The sequence below is a fragment of the Convolutriloba macropyga genome, chromosome 5, assembly GCF_964194025.1.
Source record: "Convolutriloba macropyga chromosome 5, txConMacr16.3, whole genome shotgun sequence".
NCBI classification, from domain to species: Eukaryota; Metazoa; Xenacoelomorpha; order Acoela; family Convolutidae; genus Convolutriloba; species Convolutriloba macropyga.
In genome coordinates this window covers 41,658,470-41,680,534 of record NC_134472.1, presented here as the reverse complement: position 1 = coordinate 41,680,534, position 22,065 = coordinate 41,658,470, and the positions used below count along the sequence as shown (strand labels likewise).

The 22,065-nt window shown below is 36.0% G+C and overlaps 1 protein-coding gene across 2 annotated transcripts in view; it reads right to left on the bottom strand.

The window, feature by feature from the left end:
* Positions 1–574: 574 nt before the first annotated feature.
* The window catches only part of LOC142339396 (uncharacterized), a 503,522-nt gene continuing 482,031 nt past the window's right edge, over positions 575–22,065 (bottom strand). For both annotated transcript variants that reach the window (XM_075389411.1, XM_075389412.1), the window contains exons 5-8: positions 15,941–16,104; positions 3,349–3,853; positions 1,556–1,600; positions 575–919 (exon numbers count right to left, since the gene is read on the bottom strand). In XM_075389411.1, coding sequence (XP_075245526.1) covers positions 748–919; positions 1,556–1,600; positions 3,349–3,853; positions 15,941–16,104 — 886 coding nt within the window. In that variant the 3' untranslated portion in view covers positions 575–747. The remainder of the gene's footprint in view (positions 920–1,555; positions 1,601–3,348; positions 3,854–15,940; positions 16,105–22,065) is intronic.

Below are 22,065 nucleotides of genomic sequence, written 5' to 3'. Positions count from 1 at the left end.
TAGAAAAACCATGGCAAGATCTTACCAAGATATACCAAGAATTTTAGTCCTATCAAGATCTTGGTAAGATAATCCATGCTTTTTCAAGACTGTCAAGATCTTGCATGTCTTGGCAAGGTGTATCAAGTTTCATTTCACTGGGATGCAATAGTTTAAAATATATCTTAGAATAGCCGTCAAGCTCAATTGTGTTGACGTCAGATCAAACGTCCACATGCATCAACATAGGATACGCAGGTCTGTCATTGTTCAAATAGGGCAATAAAATGAAGCTTGATAATTACGGCTATATATTATAGGCCGCTAACATATATTAACAAAATTTTTACGGTTTAAAATTTTGCTGGCTGTTATATCAGCACGATTTTTGCACTCAGGATGATCTCAGAGACAATTTATTTTTGTGTTGCATTTTCAGTTGACCCACAATGTTTAATTCAATTGTGGAGAATCGATTTACTTCATCAGTCTAAATAAATTGGCGCAGACGCGGCTATTTATAGAGTAGAGGCGCTTCTTCCAAATTCCATTTTCTGACATCAAACAAAGTGGCTAAGCAGTTGTGTTAAAACGCTAATAAAGCAATATCTCTTCATGTTTCAATTATTAAATAAATTTGAATAAAAAACATTAAAATTTTTTAAAGAATTGTTATATTGCAAGTTTTAAAATAGTTTCAAAGGCTGTCAGACAGATAGTGGAGATGTTTCTCTGGTAGGTGTTTGCTAAGTAGATTCAGCCTTAAATTTATTTACACAATAAGGATGCGTTTGATCCCTGCACCACACATGTAGGGCCTCTCGCCAGTCCACTGCACCTTCCCACTGCTGATGGAGACATGATTGATGCCCCTTCCCTCTCTCCTCCCCCCACTGACGCTCCTCTCCTCGGCCCCAGTACACTTATGCGCATGTTGCCACTAAAGTCACATTTTTAAAGACCCTGATCTCTTTTACAATGGAGCTTACAAAATCACTATGCAAACATTCAGCTGTATGGATATCAACCCATACTGTCAAATCCTCACTGCTAACACGTAATTTTAGACCAGACGTGCTACAACTTGCATTAATTTTCAGCATAAATTGATTTCTGTAGCAAGTGCCTATCATGATGCTCTTATTCCGTGTTGCATTGTTATCCTATTAAGCTAGCTGGTCTTAAACTAAATCTCAAAGATGAGATACAACGCTACATACCAAGTGAAGATGCTACAATTATTGGCTTCTATCTATAATCAAAGCGATACACGACTGTGGCCAATAGTCCCTTCTACGGTTTGGGAGCTATATCCTAGTTCTAATATACTCTATAGATAGTTCTAATATAAGAGATGTGATAAAGAAACCTATTAGGTAGATTGCCAGAAAATAGCTGCAATAGCTTCTTAGACCATTATTTCCAACGAGAACTAAGCGGAACCTTAGAAAAATTGGGCTGCTGCATATTTTTGCCACGAGCAGGATTATACAATTATTACCACAAGTACTGTAACACAGTTTTGACAAGGAAAGAGTAGCACCCATTTGTCATAGAGTGAATTGGTTTTACTCACAGCAATGATGAATCAGGCCCCCTCGCCCGACTGGATCCAATGTACCTGAAACACAATTCAGTCTGCCATGCCAACACATCTACAAATCAAAGACCCCTCCAACACAGCTCTACTCCAATTTGCCAACACGCCATTTAACATTATCAGTTAACTGGGAACTCTTCTACCCAAAAAAATACATTGGGAAAGCAGATACATTGGGCAAGACTTATATATTTCAAGAAATGAATACTAAACTTTAGGTAAACGAAATGTTCGGTTTTGGCAATTACGTTAGTCCTCTTTAAAAAAATCTTTTTGTTTTATTTCTAACTCAGTATTTTCAGGAAAAATGAAACAGACTAAAAACTTTAAAAAACATCAAATCATACATGACCAAAATCCAGCCCTAAGAAATTTTTCAGAATAAATACGTACTTTCAGTCGTAAAGTTTAGTGAAAACGTTTATAATAACACCTTGAAAATCTCAGAACTGAATTGAAATCAATAAATTAACTGCAAACAAAAAAAACTGAAAAAAAAGAAAGGAAACAAAAAGGAAATATTTTGCTAATAATGAAAAAAAATTGCCAGAATGAAATCGAAACACTCGACGCCGAAAATCATTTGATTATCGATAACATAGCCAGCAGATGGTCGGAAAATAGAAGCCGTTGACGTGCTTGATGCACATCGGGATTTAAACAGGAAAATAAAAAGAGATAAATTGACCGAATTTTTTTTCTATTTTTTTTCAGTGTCAAAAAAAGTCCTAATTTGGCATGCAGTTTCAGTAAGATTCTAGAACTATACTTAAAAATATATACTGAAACTATAATTACTTCAGCTTCTAAACTGAAAGCTAACAAACTTAATAACAATGTCAGCTAGAACACGCGCTAATGAACTTTGATAACCTAATGCACTATGACTTAATGACCGGGCTTTATCGATTTATTCCGTCTCTTTTGATTTTGCTTTATTGATATTGATAATATTCTCTACATTGCGTAATTCATTAAGTGAATGGATTAAAAACCATTCAGTTAAAACAGTAAGTGAGGTAAGTCAGAAGTCAAACGTGAAAGTGAAAAACGTGATCGAAAGGTAAAGCAAATTAAAAAAAGGAGAGCACCTAAATAATTGCTGTTGAGAGGCTGACGGGTGCTATTAAACACGAAACCTAAACCCCTTGCGGTCCACAGAAAGGCTCATTCTGATAAATGAAACTAAAATTTAAAAAAAAGTTCAGAGAAATTGGACACGAAGCCGAAATCGGTTTCGTACATGCGCATATTTATAAAAAGAAATACACCTATCTTGATAAACTGAGAAATTCAACGCCTAGTGCCTAATACAGTAAAAGTTACCATATACACTGATAACAAAAAAAACCATAAAGATCCCAAGAAATATGAGCTGATTTTGCCCTTAAACCGCATTATTGCGCTCTCAAAAACACTTTATATATTGCAATGCAGCCTCCCTCAAAACAATTTTTAAACCTAACTACACGCAAAAATGAGCCAAATATCCCTCGCAGCAAAAATAGGTTCACGCAACAATTTTACCAACTTTCATTTGTAGGTCAAAATGCTGTCTGAACACAGTACTTCCCGTTTAAAAAAACCTCAAAAAAACCAATACTGCTATTCGATTCATAGAAAACATGAAAAACCGCAATATAGCTACGCTGAGCTTACAGCTTCGCAGCTATAAGAAGACGAGAATCAAAATTACAGCCGTATTCAGACGTCTTTTCAATAGCACATGTCATGTAATTATGAAGTGTTTAGAAAACGACTATTCTTACTCCGAATTCGAACGATTTCTCAAGCCAGAACCAAACGCTGTGACGCTGAGTTGCTCGTTTCGCTTCCCATCCGTATCTGAACGCAAGTCAGCATTCGACTGGATAACCCTCCTCCCAGTAGCAATGCTATTTTTCGGTGGAGTTATCTTGAGATGTGCTCGATTGGCGCTGCCCACTTGAGCAGTGGCCGCTGTGCCACCCACAGCTCTGGGAATATTTACATCAGGTGGCAATGATGTACTTGTATGCGTCAAGAGCGAGGATGACCAACTTCCAATTGCGCTACTGTCTCCCATGTAATAGTCACGCGTCACACTTAAGTTAGAAGCTGGGAACATTGCCTGGTCAGTGCTGCGCTTAGTAGTGTTGACTTTACTGGTTGAGTCCTTGATCTTGTTGAGTTCTTTCTTCGTCTCATTCATATCGTAGCTGTGTTTTTTAGCAATTTCTTCCAAGTTAGTCTTGCTGAAGTATCCCCCGTAGCCAATGTGCAAACGAGATACAACTGAAATGTCAATGATATACTTTTTACTTAGGTTCTAACACTAGTAGTGTATAAAAAGTGCTTTCCAGCAACCACTGCCAACAAATTGCAGAAAAGGTGACTGGGTAGTTTTTTTATACACTACTGTAAAAACTATTCAAAATAGCTATTTTCAACCCATTATAACACACAAAAACGCCCAATAATGCATAAGTGAAACCATTACAAACTCATGGTGCACCCAAGTAATGAATGAAACTGCACAATAAGTAAAACCATTACAAACATATTTTATTTGCTTAATGTTACGTGTTATGCAAATGAAAAGTTATGTAAGAGTGGAAAACTCATCTCGTTAACGAGAGCATTTTGAGAAAACTTATAATTTCAGTTTTCAGTTCCATCTAAGTCTCTTATTTCAACGGATAAATTTTTTTTAAACAAGTAAATTGAAAATATAACCCAGGGGTTAAATATTACAAGTTTAAAATTATATAAACAAAATCAGTACAATGTTAAAAATCAAAATTTGTGGTTCCGTTTTCTAAAGGTAAAAATAACTTTTGAAGCCACCAACGTTCCTTTCCAACGGTACAAGTTTGAATTGTTGGAGCAGATGCTGTTTTAACATGCGTTTAAACTTTGATTTTGATCTGATAGTCCGGACATCACGCGGAAGTTTATTCCACTTTTGGATGCTTCTTTTTTGTATTGATCGACTGCTCGACCTTAAGAGAATTAGCTGTTCAGTTCTGTTGTTTTTTCTTACTAAGACATTACCACTTAGACAAAAACTCTCAGTGCCGTGTGCTTTCAATAATGAAATATCATTCCTAAGTTTTGAAACACTCATCTGGCTTATTAAAAGTTCTACAGGCAAAATGTCAGATTTTTATACGAGATCTGTAGATCTCTCAAACTTTTTTCTCATATAGCAAACTTTAATACCCCAATTGATTTGTCGATTAATTCGCTGCATTGCAGAGAAATTCAAGTTCTGAAAAAATAGAGCACTGAATGTTAAATGAGAAAGGACTAGGGATTTGAATAGCATCAATCGTGCTTCCAGAGGTAACTGATAACGTAAAAGGTATATGGATCTAATCGCTGTGCCAATATTTGATAGGACTTTGTTGAGTTAGTTGTACATGAAAATTTAGTTTAGAATCAATTATTATACCCAAGTATCTGCAGTGACTTTGTGGTTTAATTTCTTGTCCCCGAAAAACTATTGGATCAAAATTTTCATGTTCCTTCGAGACGCAAAGAAGTTCAGTTTTAACGGTATTCATGGTTGCTTAAATTTAAGCTGCTTCAGCTAAAATATGAAAATAATAGAAACAACAATACAATTACACAAAGTAGAAAAAGAAAACAGAAATTATGTTTGTTTTTAAGAATTCTAAAACCAGGCCAAAAGTTGGTGATTATGTAAGAAACGCTGATAAACGTAATAACTTTTCAAAAGGTTACACTTCTAATTGGAAGAGAGAATTATTTAAAACTATTAAAGTTTTATAAGCAAATACATCAAGATATTAAGGAGAAAACATAGCTGGCAAATTGCCAGAATATAGCCGCAATAGCTTCGTAGATCTGCAATCTCAAAAAACAGTAAAAAGACAGACCAAAAAAAATCGTCTTTTCATTGAAGGATGATATGTTATACTTTGATTAAAAATCTGTAAGTTTTTGCTGCCTCTATTAGCTGCTCTCAAATAACCTTCACTTAGAGTGACACACACCCATTTGACCTTATCTCTTTGAATTGAAGTAAATAAAAGTCAACTTCATAGTGAGGAAGTCTTTTGAGAGTGAGGTGAGTCAAGTGTGACCAAAAATTTAATCACGCGAATGAACAAAAAAACTCGCTCCACTGAGAGCGAAAAATGACATCACGCACGCATTCTAGTTGAAACTGCATGAACGAATGAACAAAAAGCAGATTTGATGTGGCTGTGACGTCATATGGTCGTAACAAAAATAGCGACGAAATAAAAAAACATAACAGGACAAGTCCTGACGTACAATTCAAAGGATTTTCATTGACTAAACAAAAAACTAGACCTAGAACGGACTATGAATGAATTGAAAAAACCAATTTTAAAAAAATCAGATAAAAAAACAGAAAATCAATGTCAACAAAATGCCGCTAGCGAGAACAAAAAACCACTAGCGAAAAATGTAAATTTGATTCTAACAAAAAACTTCTAAGTTATTTGTTAGAATCAAATGAACTAGGCCTAGGATGAACTCGGAATGGATTGGGAAAACCATTTAAAAAAATCCGATCAAAAAAATCAAAACTGTAAAAATCAAACTGGAAATTGCCGCATGTGAACAAAAAAACACTAGCGAGAAAGCGAAATTTTGTTCAAACACCGTTTTCACACTCTATTTTTAATTAGAGCGAACAATTTGACGCCGCCAAACCACTCGCTTTTTTGCTCCATTCCCTGTTTCGGGGTGACCAAAATCACTACTCAAATTTGACTTCAAAAATCATGAAAATGTATGAACAGATCTTGAAATAAAAGACAGCGCCCCAATACAATTCAAATTCTTTGAATTGTAAAAAACGAAGAGAAGGCCAATAATAGCCCCAGCTATCGCTGTGCGGCTATTAAAAACAGAAGGTAAATATTATTAGCAAGAGTTACTCAAATCCAAACATAACTTTGAAACTAACGATAAAGAATTAGAATCACTGAATTTATTTCCTAATGTAAATAGGAATGAAAAGAAACACCCAATAAAGGTAAGCAACAACAACAATAAAAAACAAATACACTAGCGCTAAGCAAAGCTCACCTACTATTCTTAGAAGATAATGACAGAATTGATATGAGTAATCAACATTATCAAAAACTTAAATATTCTTGCTAACATTGGAAATGTTTTTGATAGAGAGCATTGTGATGAAAATTTATTTGAATCTAATGTCAAGATAGATATATTAAATAAAACTGTCGGCGAAATTGTTAGACTTGCTCATGATAAACTTCAATAATAATTAAGTGAAGCCAATTCACAACTAGATGAAACCTTTTCACAAGTTAGAGAAACTACCACACAAGTAAAACAAAGCAAAATACAACTAGATGAAACTACATACCAACTAGATAAACTTCGATAAAATTACCAAAAATTTGCAGTTTAATGAAATAGTAGTTAACAATAAAATTAAAGAACTTGCTGGAGCAGCAAATGATGTCACAAACACTTAACTTCTGCAATAAAATCAGTGACACTATTAAAAAAACATAACACATCAAAACAAGAGTTCGCTGATATTGAGTTTAATCAAACGGAAGTAACTAGAAAAAGAAGAAAAAGTACAAAGAAGAAAAAACCCATATCTGTCTCTTCCATTGTCCAGTCACATGAGCTGTGCACTTGGAAGTGACAGAAAGCTTAACGATAAAAACTTGCATGACAGCCACCCGAAGATTTATCGCCAGACGTGGACAACATCGACTCTTCCTCAGTGACAACGGTAGCAACTTTTTCGGAGTCAGAAAACATACAAAGTCAAGCTTGTTCATGAGTTCACTAGACAGACAGAAACTCCTGAACGGGTCAGTTGAATGGTGTCTAAACCCCCATTCTGCTGCTCACTTCGGTGGGTTGTGGGAGGCTCGTACAGATCGGAAAACGAGCTCTTCTCTTGATTCGGGGATCTGCGATGTTGACGTGCGACATCTTCTCGACCATTGTTATCGAAACCGAGAGTCTTGTCAACGCAAGACCACTAACACACGTTAGAAGTGATATCGAGGACGAAGACCCACTCACACCCAAGCACTTTTCGATCAGTAGAGCTTTTCCCAAAGTCCCAGCGTGTGTCTTCAAAGAGAATCCCACATTCCAGACAAAGACGTGGACCCGAGTGCGACAACGATTCGAAGCAATCAGGAAAAGACTTCTAAGAGTACATTACAACACTGAACAATAGGAAGCAGTGCACAAATACTGAAACCGAGTTGGAAGTAAATGACGTCGTTTGGGTGTTGGACGAGTGGACTCCAAGAGGAATGCCGCCCCTGGGACGCGTGACAAGGAATTTCACCGGCCCCAACAAAATTGTTAGGTCTTGTGAAGTTAAAACTGCTTTAGGTTCTTCAACTCGGCCAGTTGCTAAACTTGCACATGTTTTCCCAAAAAAGCCCCCGGAAGGTTAGGTAGGCCTCGAGAAAATTACCGATGTGATAAATCAAGCATATTTGATCCGCCTAGATGCTGTAACCTTGATTTCTTATACAAATTTGAATTATAATCACCAAAAGCAAGCTAAACAAATGTGCACGCGTCTAGACATAAGAAATGCTGAAGAAGAAATTGAAAACAAGAATCCCCTTTGAATCAACAAAACTCAGAAATTCAAGAATCAAAGACAACGCCAATCCCCGACCGGAAAAAGAAGGGCATTGTCATGTAAAGGTCGATGCGGCCAATCGGGGATAAACAACAAACACACTAGCGCTAAGCAAAGCTCACCAACTATTCTTAGAAGATAATGACAGAATTCATATGAGTAATCAACATCATCAAAAACTTACTTATTCTTGCTAACATTAAAGATGTTTTTAAGAGACTGCATTGTGATGAAAATTTATTTTAATCTAATGTCAAGACAGGTATATAAAATAATACTATCGGCAAAATTTTTAGACTTGCTAATGATAAAATTCAATAACAATTAAATGAAACCAATTCACAACAAGACGAAACCTTTTCACAAGTCAGAGAAACTACCACACTAGTCAAAAAAATTAATATCCAAGTAAAACAAAGCAAAATACAACCAGATGAAACTACATATCAACTAGATAAACTTCGATAAAGTTACCAAAAATTTGCAGTTTAATGAAATAGTAGTTAACAATAAAATTAAAAAACTTGCTGGAGCAGCAAATGATGTCACAAACACTTAACTTCTGCAATAAAATCAGTGACACTATTAAAAAAACATAACACATCAAAACAAGAGTTCGCTGATATTGAGTTTAATCAAACGGAAGTAACTAGAAAAAGAAGAAAAAGTACAAAGAAGAAAAAACCCATATCTGTCTCTTCCATTGTCCAGTCACATGAGCTGTGCACTTGGAAGTGACAGAAAGCTTAACGATAAAAACTTGCATGACAGCCACCCGAAGATTTATCGCCAGACGTGGACAACATCGACTCTTCCTCAGTGACAACGGTAGCAACTTTTTCGGAGTCAGAAAACATACAAAGTCAAGCTTGTTCATGAGTTCACTAGACAGACAGAAACTCCTGAACGGGTCAGTTGAATGGTGTCTAAACCCCCATTCTGCTGCTCACTTCGGTGGGTTGTGGGAGGCTCGTACAGATCGGAAAACGAGCTCTTCTCTTGATTCGGGGATCTGCGATGTTGACGTGCGACATCTTCTCGACCATTGTTATCGAAACCGAGAGTCTTGTCAACGCAAGACCACTAACACACGTTAGAAGTGATATCGAGGACGAAGACCCACTCACACCCAAGCACTTTTCGATCAGTAGAGCTTTTCCCAATGTCCCAGCGTGTGTCTTCAAAGAGAATCCCACATTCCAGACAAAGACGTGGACCCGAGTGCGACAACGACTCGAAGCAATCAGGAAAAGACTTCTAAGAGTACATTCCAACACTGAACAATAGGAAGCAGTGCACAAAAACTGAAACCGAGTTGGAAGTAAATGACGTCGTTTGGGTGTTGGACGAGTGGACTCCAAGAGGAATGCCGCCCCTGGGACGCGTGACAAGGAATTTCACCGGCCCCAACAAAATTGTTAGGTCTTGTGAAGTAAAAACTGCTTTAGGTTCTTCAACTCGGCCAGTTGCTAAACTTGCACATGTTTTCCCAAAAAACCCCCCGGAAGGTTAGGTAGGCCTCGAGAAAATTACCGATGTGATAAATCAAGCATATTTGATCCGCCTAGATGCTGTAACCTTGATTTCTTATACAAATTTGAATTATAATCACCAAAAGCAAGCTAAACAAATGTGCACGCGTCTAGACATAAGAAATCCTGAAGAAGAAATTGAAAACAAGAATCCCCTTTGAATCAACAAAACTCAGAAATTCAAGAATCAAAGACAACGCCAATCCCCGACCGGAAAAAGAAGGGCATTGTCATGTAAAGGTCGATGCGGCCAATCGGGGATAAAAAACAAACACACTAGCGCTAAGCAAAGCTCACCAACTATTCTTAGAAGATAATGACAGAATTCATATGAGTAATCAACATCATCAAAAACTTACTTATTCTTGCTAACATTAAAGATGTTTTTAAGAGACTGCATTGTGATGAAAATTTATTTTAATCTAATGTCAAGACAGGTATATAAAATAATACTATCGGCAAAATTTTTAGACTTGCTAATGATAAAATTCAATAACAATTAAATGAAACCAATTCACAACAAGACGAAACCTTTTCACAAGTCAGAGAAACTACCACACTAGTCAAAAAAATTAATATCCAAGTAAAACAAAGCAAAATACAACCAGATGAAACTACATATCAACTAGATAAACTTCGATAAATTTACCAAAAATTTGCAGTTTAATGAAAGAGTAGTTAACAGTAAACTCATTAAAAAACTCACTGGAGCAGCAAATGATGTCACAAACACTTAACTTCTGCAATAAAATCAGTGACACTATTCAAAAAACATAACGCATCAAAACAAAAGTTCGCTGATATGGAGTTTAATCAAACATAAGTAACTAGAAGAAAAAGTACAAAGAAGAAAAAGCCCATATCTGTCTCTTCCATTGTCTGGTCACATGAGCTGTGCACTTGAAAGTGACAGAAAGCTTAACCACAAACACTTGCATGACAGCCACCCGAACATTTATCGTCAGAGGTGGACAACATTGACTCTTCCTCAGTGACAACGGTAGCAACTTTCTCGGAGTCAGAAAACAGATGCGAAGACAAGCTTTTTCATGAGTTCATTAGACAGAAACTTTTGAACGGGTCAGTTGAATGGTGTCTAAACCCTCATTCTGCAACTCACTTCGGTGGGTTGTGGGAGGCTCGTACAGATCGCAGAACGAGCTCTTCTCTTGAATCGGGGATCTGCGAAGATGACGTGCGACATCTTCTCGACCATTGTTATCGAAACCAAGAGTCTTGTCAACGCGAGACCACTAACACACGTTAGAAGTGATATCGAGGACGAAGACCCAATCACACCCAAACACTTTTTGATCGGTAGAGTGTTTCCCAATGTCGCAGCGTGTATCTTCAAGGAGAATTCCACACTCCAGACGAAGACGTGCAGCCAAGTGCGACAACCACTCGAAGCAATCTGGAAGACTTCTAAGAGTACATTCCAACACTGAACAATAAGAAGAAGTGGACAAAGCCTGAAACTGAGTTGGAAGTAAATGACGTCGTTTGGGTTTTGGACGAGTGGACTCCAAGAGGAATACAGTCCCTGGCACGTGTGACAAGGACGTTCACCGGTCCCAAAAAACTGCTAGGCCTTGAAGTAAAAACTGCTTTAGGTTTTTTTAACTCGGCCAGCTGTAAAACTTGCAAATCTTTTCCCAAAACAACCACCAGAAGGTTAGGTAGCCCCCGAGAATGTTATCGATGTGATAATTTTCAAGCATATTTAACCCACCTAGATGCTGTAACCTTGATTTCGTTTACAAATTTGAATTATAAACATACCCGGTAGATTGCCGGAAAATAGCCGCCGTTGATTCCAATAAGCATGATTGGGATTGAACGAATATATTGAAAAAAAAAATTTGTACAAAAATATTTTTTAAGTCCGATTTATTTTGATGGCATTTCGTAGTTGAACATACTTCTGTTTCTTAGAGAGCGGCTACAGGGGCTACTATCAACACCAATAAGCATTAGAGGTGGTAACTAAGACTTATAGGAACGACGTTCAAATAGCGGGCATCTAAAATTGGGCTTTATGGGTTTACCCCGTTTCTATTTCTGACTTCAATTTTTTATACCGACTCTGTTCATTTTGAATTGCTTTGCTTAGCAACTGATGTTCAAATTCACTTTTAGCAGAATGAGAGAAGAGAGAAACTAGCCTAGAGAAGTCAAAATGATTTCACGCAAAATGTCGAAAAAGCGGCAAAATGGAAAAGCGAAAAAAAGTTTGACGAAGTAAAAAAAAAACATAGCAGGACAAGTCCTGACGTACAATTCAAAGAATTTTCATTGACTAAACAGAAAAACTAGACCTCGAATGGACTATGAGTGAATTGAGAAAACAATTTTGAAAAATCAGATAAAAAAATAAGAAAAATGTCAGAAAATCAATGTCAAAATGCCGCATGTGAACAAAAAAAACCACTAGCGAGAAATAAAAATTTAATTCAAACAAAAAACTAGACCAAGAACGGACTATGAATGGATTGGGAAAACCATTTAGAAAAAAATCCGATCCAAAAAATTGAAAAAATTGTAAAAATCAAAGTGAAATTGCCGCATGTGAACAAAAAACCACTAGCGAGAAAGCGAATTTTTGTTCAAACCCCGTTTTCTCACTGTACTTTAAATTTAGAGTGAAAAAATTGCACGCCGCAAAACCACTCGCTTTTTCGCTCCACTTCCTGTTTCGGCGTGACCAAAATCACTACTCCAATTTGACTTCAAAAATCATGAAAATGTGTGAACAGATCTTAAAAAAAAGACAGCGCCCCAATACAATTCAAATTCTTTGAATTGTAAAAAACGAGCGCAATAATAGCCGGCTGAGAAGATGAGGGCGGCTATTAATCACCAACAACAAGCTAAACAAAGGTGCACGCCTCTAAACATAAATGGTGAAATAAAATTGAAAACAAGAATCCCCTTTGAACCAACAAAACTCAAGAAATTCAAGAATCAAAGACAACAATGCCATTCCCCGACAGGAAACAGAAGGGCATTGTCATGTCAAGGTCGATGCGGCCAAACGGGGATGCTCGTCCCTGGCACCAATATTAGATTGACGCTCAATTCTTCAAGCAGTGTCGAAAAGAGATTGCGAGCAGGCCATTATTGATATTCTTATAATTTATTGTGACAGCATCGTCGAACACGCCAATAAAAACAATGAACCACCTCTTTACAAGCCTACAGGTGTCTAAATTTTTAGGTCCTATCAAGCCGTTCAAAAAAATCATGCAACATATGTCAAAAAGAGATGAAATTCATGCAGCCTTTAGTATTCCTTTCAAAGATAAACATATCCGGCAGATTGCCGGAAAATAGCCGCGGTTGATTCCAGTAAGCATGATTGGGATTGAAAGAATAGGCATTGAAAAAAAAAGATTTTTGTACCAAAATATTTTTTAAGTCCGATTGAACATACTTCTGTTTCTTAGAGAGAGGCTACAGGGGCTACTATCAATACCAATAAGCATTAGAGATGGTGACTAAGACTTATAGGAACGACGTTCAAATAGCGGGCATCTAAAATTGGGCTTCACGTGTTTATCCCGTTTCTATTTCTGACTTCAATTTTTTATACTGACTGTTCACTTTGAATTCTTTTGCTGAGCAACTGATGTTCAAAATCACTTTTAGCAGAATGAGAGAAGAGAGGCACCAGCCTAAAGAAGTCAAAGATTTCACGGAAAATGTTGAAAAAGCGGCAAAATGAGGTAAAGCGAAACATTTTTTTTGTTCGACGAAGTAAAAAAAACATAGCCGGAAGAATTCCGGAAACGACTCGAAGTGGAATTAACTTCCATCCAACTACTCATCAGAAAAAACGTGCTTCCACTAATTTAGGATTATCTTGAAACAAAACGATAATACAAAATTTTAAAAAATCAAATCTATTAAAATATGATAAAAAATCTGATCAAATTTTGTCATAACTTGAGATCACGAAATAACTATTTCTGCCAAAATTACTTCATCAACACAACTATTACCTACTAAAACCACTTATGAGAAATTTTAAAAATAATTGAAGCCAAATCGTGAAAAAAAATAGCTCTTACAAACAACATTGACTAAAAACTGGAAAAACTTAATAAATTTTATAATAGTACAAAAGTACATAAATTCAAAGAAAAATTCTTTTCAGGCAATAGGATATACAAATGCTCGCAACAACAAAATGCAAACCATAATAGACTAAGATACTTGTCTAAAGAAATTCTGCAAAAAATTAAGAATATTTCCAATTTTCGCCATTTTTCGTCATATTTCTCAACAAAAAAGAGCTTTATATCAACAAAACTGTAGCCACTTGTAAACTAAAAATTGCTCAAGTAGCAGGAGTCTTTTCAGTGCCCATTTAAGGCAGTAAAACAAAGCAGAAGTCAAAAAATCGCAAAAATAAGCCCAAAAATCATCAAAATACACAAAAAACCACCGAATTAGCATAAAATTCAAATAAATTTCCAGAAACCTTCAAACCACTACCAAAACCAGCCTAAAATTATAAGAAAATCATAACCAAACCTCTTAACCAAAAAAATCGAAAAAAAACTGCTTAAAAATGCCGCACGTGAACAAAAAATTTCGCTCGCTTACAGATTTTTTTCACACCTCAATTTCTCGCTCTCTAGAAAACAGCGATATGAACAAAAAACCACTCTCTTTTCGCTTAACTCTTCATTTTGTTCAGCAACAAAATCACTCAAAATTTTTTCAGATGTTTCATTTCGCGCTCCAAAATTCACTCCAACAAAATTGATTAAAAAAACATAGCAGGCAGATTGCCAGAAAATAGCCGCAATAGCTTCGTAGATCTGCAGTCTGGAAAATACATTAAGACAGACCAAAAAAATGAGGTTTCATTGAAGGCTGATACGTTATATTTTGATGAAAAATCTATATAAGTTTTTGCTTCCTCTATTAGCTGCTCTCAAATAACCTTCATTTAGAGTGACACACAACCATTTGACCTTATCTCTTTGAATTAAAGTAAATAGAAGTCAATTTCAAAGTGAGGAAGTCATTTTTGAGAGTGAGGAAAGTCAAGTGTGACCAAAAATTTAATCACGCGAATGAACAAAAAAACTCGCTCCACTAAGAGCGAAAAATGACGTCACGCACGTAATTCAGTTGCAATTGCATGAACGAATGAACAAAAAGCAAATTTGAAGTGGTTGTGACGTCATATGGTCGTAAAAATCGCGACGACGAAATAAAAAAAAACATAGCAGGACAAGTCCTCACGTACAATTCAATGAATTTTCATTGACTAAACCAAAAACTAGACCTAGGACGGACTATGAGTGAATTGGGAAAACCAGTTCCGAAAAATCAGATAAAAAAACAAAAAACCTGAAAATCAATGTCAAAATGCCGCATACGAACAAAAATCCATTAGCGAGAAATGAAAATTTGGTTGAAATAGAAAACTAGGCCTAGAATGAACTATGAATGAATTGGGAAAAACTAGTTAGAAACAAATCTGATCAAAAAAATCGAAGAAGTGAAATTGCCGCATGTGAACAAGAAACTACTAGCGAGAAAGCGAAATTTTGTTCAAACACCGTTTTCTCACTCTACTTTAAGCTTAGAGCAAAAAAAACAACGCAAAACCACTCGCTTTTTCGCTCCACTTCCTGTTTCGGCGTCACCAAAATCACTACTCCAATTTGACTTCAAAAATTATGAAAATGTGTGAACAGATCTTAAAAAAAGGCAGCGCCCCAATACAATTCAAATTCTTTGAATTGTATTGGGGCGCTGCCTTTTTTTAAGATCTGTTCACACATTTTCATAATTTTTGAAGTCAAATTGGAGTAGTGATTTTGGTGACGCCGAAACAGGAAGTCGCTTTTTCAAAACCACTCGCTTTTTCGCTCCACTTCCTGTTTCGGCGTCACCAAAATCACTACTCCAATTTGACTTCAAAAATTATGAAAATGTGTGAACAGATCTTAAAAAAAGGCAGCGCCCCAATACAATTCAAATTCTTTGAATTGCAAAAAACCAAGAGAAGGCCAATAATAGCCCCAGCTATCGCTGTGCGGCTATTAAAAATGACTTCTCCAATACTTCTCTTCGTAATTAGGAGCGCTATAATAGCCGGCTGAGAAGATGAGGGCCGGCTATTAATAACTTTTTTAAATGGTAATTATTGTAAAAAAAGTAAAGAGTAACAATGAATCTAACTCTCTGCCGTCTCTTTATCAGTCAAGGCCGGTGGTGGGTGCTCCCGTCTATTTGCAGGGTCATATGTCGATTGTGGTTTAGAGAGGGTATATGGACCCCCTCTGGACTTGAACATGGATAAACTACTCAAAGCCGCCACTGCCTGCTTCTCATTGTTATTGCACCTGCAAAATAGACATACACCAATGCGCATTTATTTTGAGGATGAGAAAAATTAAGGAAATTAAGAGAAAAATCCCGCAGAAATTAAGCCCAAGGTACAATGGTGAAAGATAATAACTGACCTCTCAGTTAACCAAAACTAGCACACACAGAAGCAGAATTGACACTACAATCCACAATGAGGCCAAACCAACTGCACTCGAAAGAAAACCAAACTTGAATAAATACAAAAAACACAAAAAAAATTTATTCGAATATCCTACCATTAAAATACAGTTAAAGCTAAATTTTAAAAATACTGGTTTCTTCTGTCTGTTAAGCCATCAACTTCTATCACAAGTTAAAAAACCTGAAAGCAAATATTTTTTCTCACACTTAAGAGCCGAAAAGAAACAAAAATTGCAAAATTGTAGTTCGGAATTGTTCATTTTTTTCTGAAGTAACTTTTGAAAAGCCTCTACTACAAAGCTACAAAACAAGAAATTTGCATCAGACTTTAACAAATAAGACAAGAAATCTGAGAGAAACAGAAGAGATATAGCAGGAACATTGCCAGAAAATAGCTGAGATAGCTTCGTATACCAGCAGTCTCAGTGACAATGAAACTAAGAACGAAAAAGAATTTTTACTAATTGATGCGATGTCATATTTTCATAGAAAAATCATATAACTCTGTTTCTATTAGCTGCTGTTTCTAGAGTGCTGTTTCTATTAGCTGCTCTCGAATAACCTTCATTTAGAGTGACATATACTGACTTTACTTTATCTCTCTGCTGTAAGTTAATTCAAAAATATTCTGTAACGCTGCCCTCAAATGATCTTCAGTAAGATTGACAAATCCTAAATCGGCAACTCCTCAAAATAAGCGAATATGAAACCGTACAAAACTCAAGAAATGAAAGCATACAAAAACAATTCTTAGAATTGTGAAAGAAAAGAAGACCGCTTAAACGCCACTGAGAGGCTGACGGCGGCTATTAATCATGCAAATGACCTAAAAGCTTTGTCTAAAAGGGAGTAAGACATGACGTAAGAAACGGTCGAAATAAAAGTGTCGAATCCAATAAATTTATTAGCTTATTATATAGATCCAATTATGCTGCCTGAATTTCGAGCAAACTTGACCTATCATTAATGAGATTAATAACCGACAGGACAACGAAAAACATATTCAAAAACAGGTGGTGTCAAAGTCGTTCAAATCTACAGCTTTCAAATTAAAATATAGATAAATTCAAATTTTCATAATAAGAAAGCCGATTAGAACTATTAACGAGATTAAGTGGCAGAACACAAAATTAGAGAAAAGGGACAAAATTTAAAAACCAGTGGTGTCAAAGTAGATCAAATTATTTGATATGAAAAAGCCTTCAAAGTGATCAAAATGAGACTCATATGAGAGCCGATTTTTGTTCTGTCACTCTCATTTACGAATATTGAGACAAAGTGGCAGAACAAAAATAACAAGAGATGGAAAAATGCAAAAAACCGCTAATATTTTATTGAAAACAGTGACTGCCAATGTCGTTAATACCATTGATTCTAAATCAGATCAGTTGATTACTTTAAAATCACTCAAGAGAGCCGTTGAAACCTATCATCGATGAGGCTAAACAAATCAACAAAAAGAACGACAAAAAGCCAAATCCAAAAAAATCATTTTCATGGCGACGAATAGCGTGAAAGAATTTGAAAACCATTAGTTGCTTTAAAGGGGTATTTAAGCAATAAAAAACCCAGCATAATAAAACATACGCATGCCTTTTAAAAGTATTCGTTAAAAAAGGAAAACGGTAAATACAAGCCGAACTTCCGCATGTGAAAAAAGTTCCCTCTGAAAAATTGCAAAAATGTTCAAATAATTCTCTCACTTCACGTAAAAACACTTAGACTAAGAAAAGTCACGATCAATTGCTCGGTTTCCGTTCCTCATACTACTCCAGCACGACTAAAATCACAACTCCAACTTGACTTCTCATAGACATAAAGCAAACAAAAATGAAAAGATCGTTGAAAAAAGAAAGCACACGAAAACAGTTCAAACTCTTTGAATTGTGAAAAAGAAGAGCGCTTAAACAAAAGCCACAGAGAGGCTGACAAAGGCTATTAATCATGCAAATTACGTGAAAGCTTTGTCTAAAGATAATGAGACATGACGTAAAAAATAGTAGAAAGCAAATAGTTTAGAAGCCAATTAATTTATTAGCTAAAACTCAATATTAAGATCCAATTATGCTGCCTGAAGTTGGAGCAAACGAGACCTATCATTAATGAGATTAACTGTCAGGACAACAAAAAAACATTTACAAAAACAGGTGGTGTCGACGTCGCTCAAATCTATAGCTTTCAAATAAAAATATAGATTAACTCAAATATTCATAATAAGTAAGCCAATAGGATCATCTATTATTAAAGACATTACGTGGCATAAATTAAAATTAGAGAAAAGGGGGCAAAATCTAACTGATTTTCGGAAACAAGTGGTGTCAAAGTATTTTATATTGTTTTATATGAAAAAAAGCTCCAAATTGATCAAAATTAGCGCTGGCCATGAGACAAAGTGACAGAACAAAAAAAACTACAAGAGATGAAAATACAAACAACCGCTAATATGTTTTTGAGAACAGTAAGTGCCAAAACCATTAATTTCAATTCAGATCAATTAATTATTTTAAAATGCCTCAAAAGAGCCGTTGAGACCTATCATTGATGAAACTAAATAAAAAAAACCAACGAAAGACAAAAAAGAGAAAGAAAAAAATCAATTTGCTTCATGAAGACGAATAGCGTCAGCGTCTTGGAAAACCATTAGTTGCCTTTTGAGTTCTCTAAACAATTGAAACTATGCATTATTACAACACACGTCTTTTAAACGCATTCTTAAAGAAAAAGAAACGAAAAACAGCGAATACAAGCCAAATTGCAGCACGTGAAAAAAGTTCCCTCTGAAAAACCGAAAAATTGTTGAAACACAATTCACCCACTTCACTCGAAAAAGCACGTCGATAAAAGTCACGCTTTATAACTATTCGATTTTTGCTCCTCTTACTCCTCCAGCGAGACAAAATTCACGACTCCAATTTGACAAGAAAAGTAGAAAAAAGTAGAGGGCCTAAATAATAGCCCCTGAGAGGCTGACAGCGACTATTATAAACGCAATTGGCCTAAAAGCTTTCTCTAAGGAGAGTGAGAAATGACGTCACCAAAGCAAATGCCGGTAGTGAGAGCAGAAGCCGGAAGAATTCCGGAAGCAACTCGAAGCGTCAGAGCTTCACAAAAAACCGTGATTGCAGCTGAAACCAAGACCCTCCTACTAAAACTTCAACTCTTTAGTTCATCAGTTTTTAATTCGAAAAACTGGCGAAACTTTTCAGGCTGTCACCACGAGAAAGCAATGCCGCAAAATTTCATTATCAAAAACACCTGTCAACGTTCAAAAGTGGCCAATAATTTTAATAAGGTCAAAATACTGATAAGATAAAAAAAATGACAGGGCTCACAATTGTCGCAAAATAAGGATGCTATTCTCGAAAAGATCGAACTAGCAATCAACTTTAGTACCCAAAAACAGCTTGTGAAAGCGTAAGTTGTAATATTCTTAGAAACTAAACAAAATTTTTCAAGAATACTGAAAACCAGCATTCAAAAACCACTAAATTTACCGTTTTGGAAACACTAATTTTTTTAAAAGACATGCTTCTCTCTTTTTGGTGATATAATAGACAAAATGAATTCAGACAATTGTAAAAATTAAATTAACCATTAAAACAGAATAACGGTCAGTCAAACTTTTGGAAATGGACATCCAGCAAATTTTCAGTGCTGCATTACGTTAAATGAAATCAATTGCAAAACGACAAAAATCTAAGACAAGCTCAAACCAAAAAATAACAACTGAAAAATCAGAACCAACAAAATATAGGTGCAAGGAGAATGCTAGAATGATACATGTCAGAATGTGGAGAATATAGCACACTAAATGTAACACAGAAACAAAAAGACTGCTTCATGAAATTTGAAAGCAATCAGATTGAACAAAATATCAAAACAAAACAAATACACTTCAGTATTTATCACTCAAGATATCAGAAAGACAAATCGCCAACATTCTATATAAAGAAAAAAGTGAAAACAGAATTCAAAGATTCGAAACGTTGAAATATATTGCAAAAAAAGTCAAAATTTAAAATTTCACATGAAAAATTTTCTTCCGTCAAAAAGGCAAAAAATTGATTGAAATCAAAATCAAGACCCAATTCAAAGACTTAGCGGCGAAAATGATTAAAATATCAATAAAACTCAAATGAAATCTCTGATGGTGCATCAAAAGACATAAAAAAACGGAGAAAATTAGGACAGAGAACTGCCAAAACGGTATTAGCATACGTATAATCAAAAACAAAGAAAGGAAAAAGTAACTAAAACATAAGTAATGTGCTCGTTTTAAACTTGATTCGCATTATTAGGCTCTCCACAAAAATGTGGTGTAAATTTCCGAGGGTTATATTTCAAAAGAGCATCAAAAAATTATTTTTAAAAACACAAATAACCAAAAAACTTGGCCAATTGAAATAACTAAAAACAATCATATAAATGCCCCGTTCTGTAAAAAACACTTCAAAGCCCCAAAACTTCACTGATCTGAACGAATAATCAAAAACTCACACTTAGAAAATAGTAGTCCACACGGCGATTTTACTCTTTCGCCTGTAGGTCAAAACGCCGACTAAGCGAGACGGTAGAATACCGGAAACGACTCGAATCGTCGTGCATTATAACATATAACTTTAACTTATCGAAACAAGAATATTAAAAGACACGAGAAAAGACAAAAAAGTAGCCCAATAAAACATTTAAGTGCTTTAGAAAACTCACATTTTTTAGTTCAAGGGTTTGGGTAGGTACTTAAAGTAGGTGGTGAGGGAGGGGTGAAATGAAAATCGCAAAACTTAAAAGTTTCTTAATTTCCTTCTATCAAAAAGCTTAAAACAAACTTTGTCTCCGGCATCTCTCGAGTAACCCATCTGTAATACCTAAATGGAGGGGTGGGGCAAACAGGGGGTAGTTAGTTAGGCGGGGGAGTAGATAGGTGGGGAGGTAGATAGGTGAGGTCAGGTAGGGGCAAGTCAGTGGGTTTGGGTAGGTGCTTGAGGTAGATGAGGGAAGTGTGTGTGTGTTGGGGGGTGGTAGGTAGTTAGGTGGGGGGGAGGGTAGATAGGTGGGGTAGTTAGATAGGGGAGGGAAGGTAGGGGCAAGGCGATGGGTTTGGGTAGGTGCTTGAGGTAGGTGAGGGAGGGGTAGGTGATGGTGAGGGGAGGGGGGGGGGGGGTGCTGGGGCTTGGGTAGGTAACTAGGTGGGGGTAGTAGATAGGTAATGGGAGGTAGGGGCAAGGCGTAGGTGGGTGTGGGGGTGAAGGTAGGTAGGTCGGGGGTCTGTAGTTTAGATAAGTAGGGGTTCATATACGATCAAAAAATCTCAAAATCACCTGTTCAACATGAATATTACCAGCAGTTCCTAATAACTATACATTACAAACTAAGCAAGTGTTAAAGTCCAATGTGCGAAAACAGAAATCAACAATCAAAAACAGAGGTATATGCTCAAAACGAAAGAAGTCAAAATTCAAGTCACGAACAAAAAAGCTCTAGCCAAAAAAATAGTAGAAATACAATTGAAAGATATGGATGAAAGAATAAGAACTTCTGTGACTGGCCACCAGATCAATTGGTCAATGCCTGCCCAAAGAAACAATCTTAAATGTTCAGAAACTAAAATAGTCAAATAGATAAAAAAAATCATTTAAGAAACTCTGAAATCTTTTACCCTGAAGGCCAAATTTGATCCATTTAAATATAACCACCAGCCCACGCACAAGCCTTGAACGAGGTTTATTGACAAATAAAGAGAAAAATCGAGCCAAAAGTGAAAATTAAAGTTTCCTGATTTCGCACTCAAAAATTCA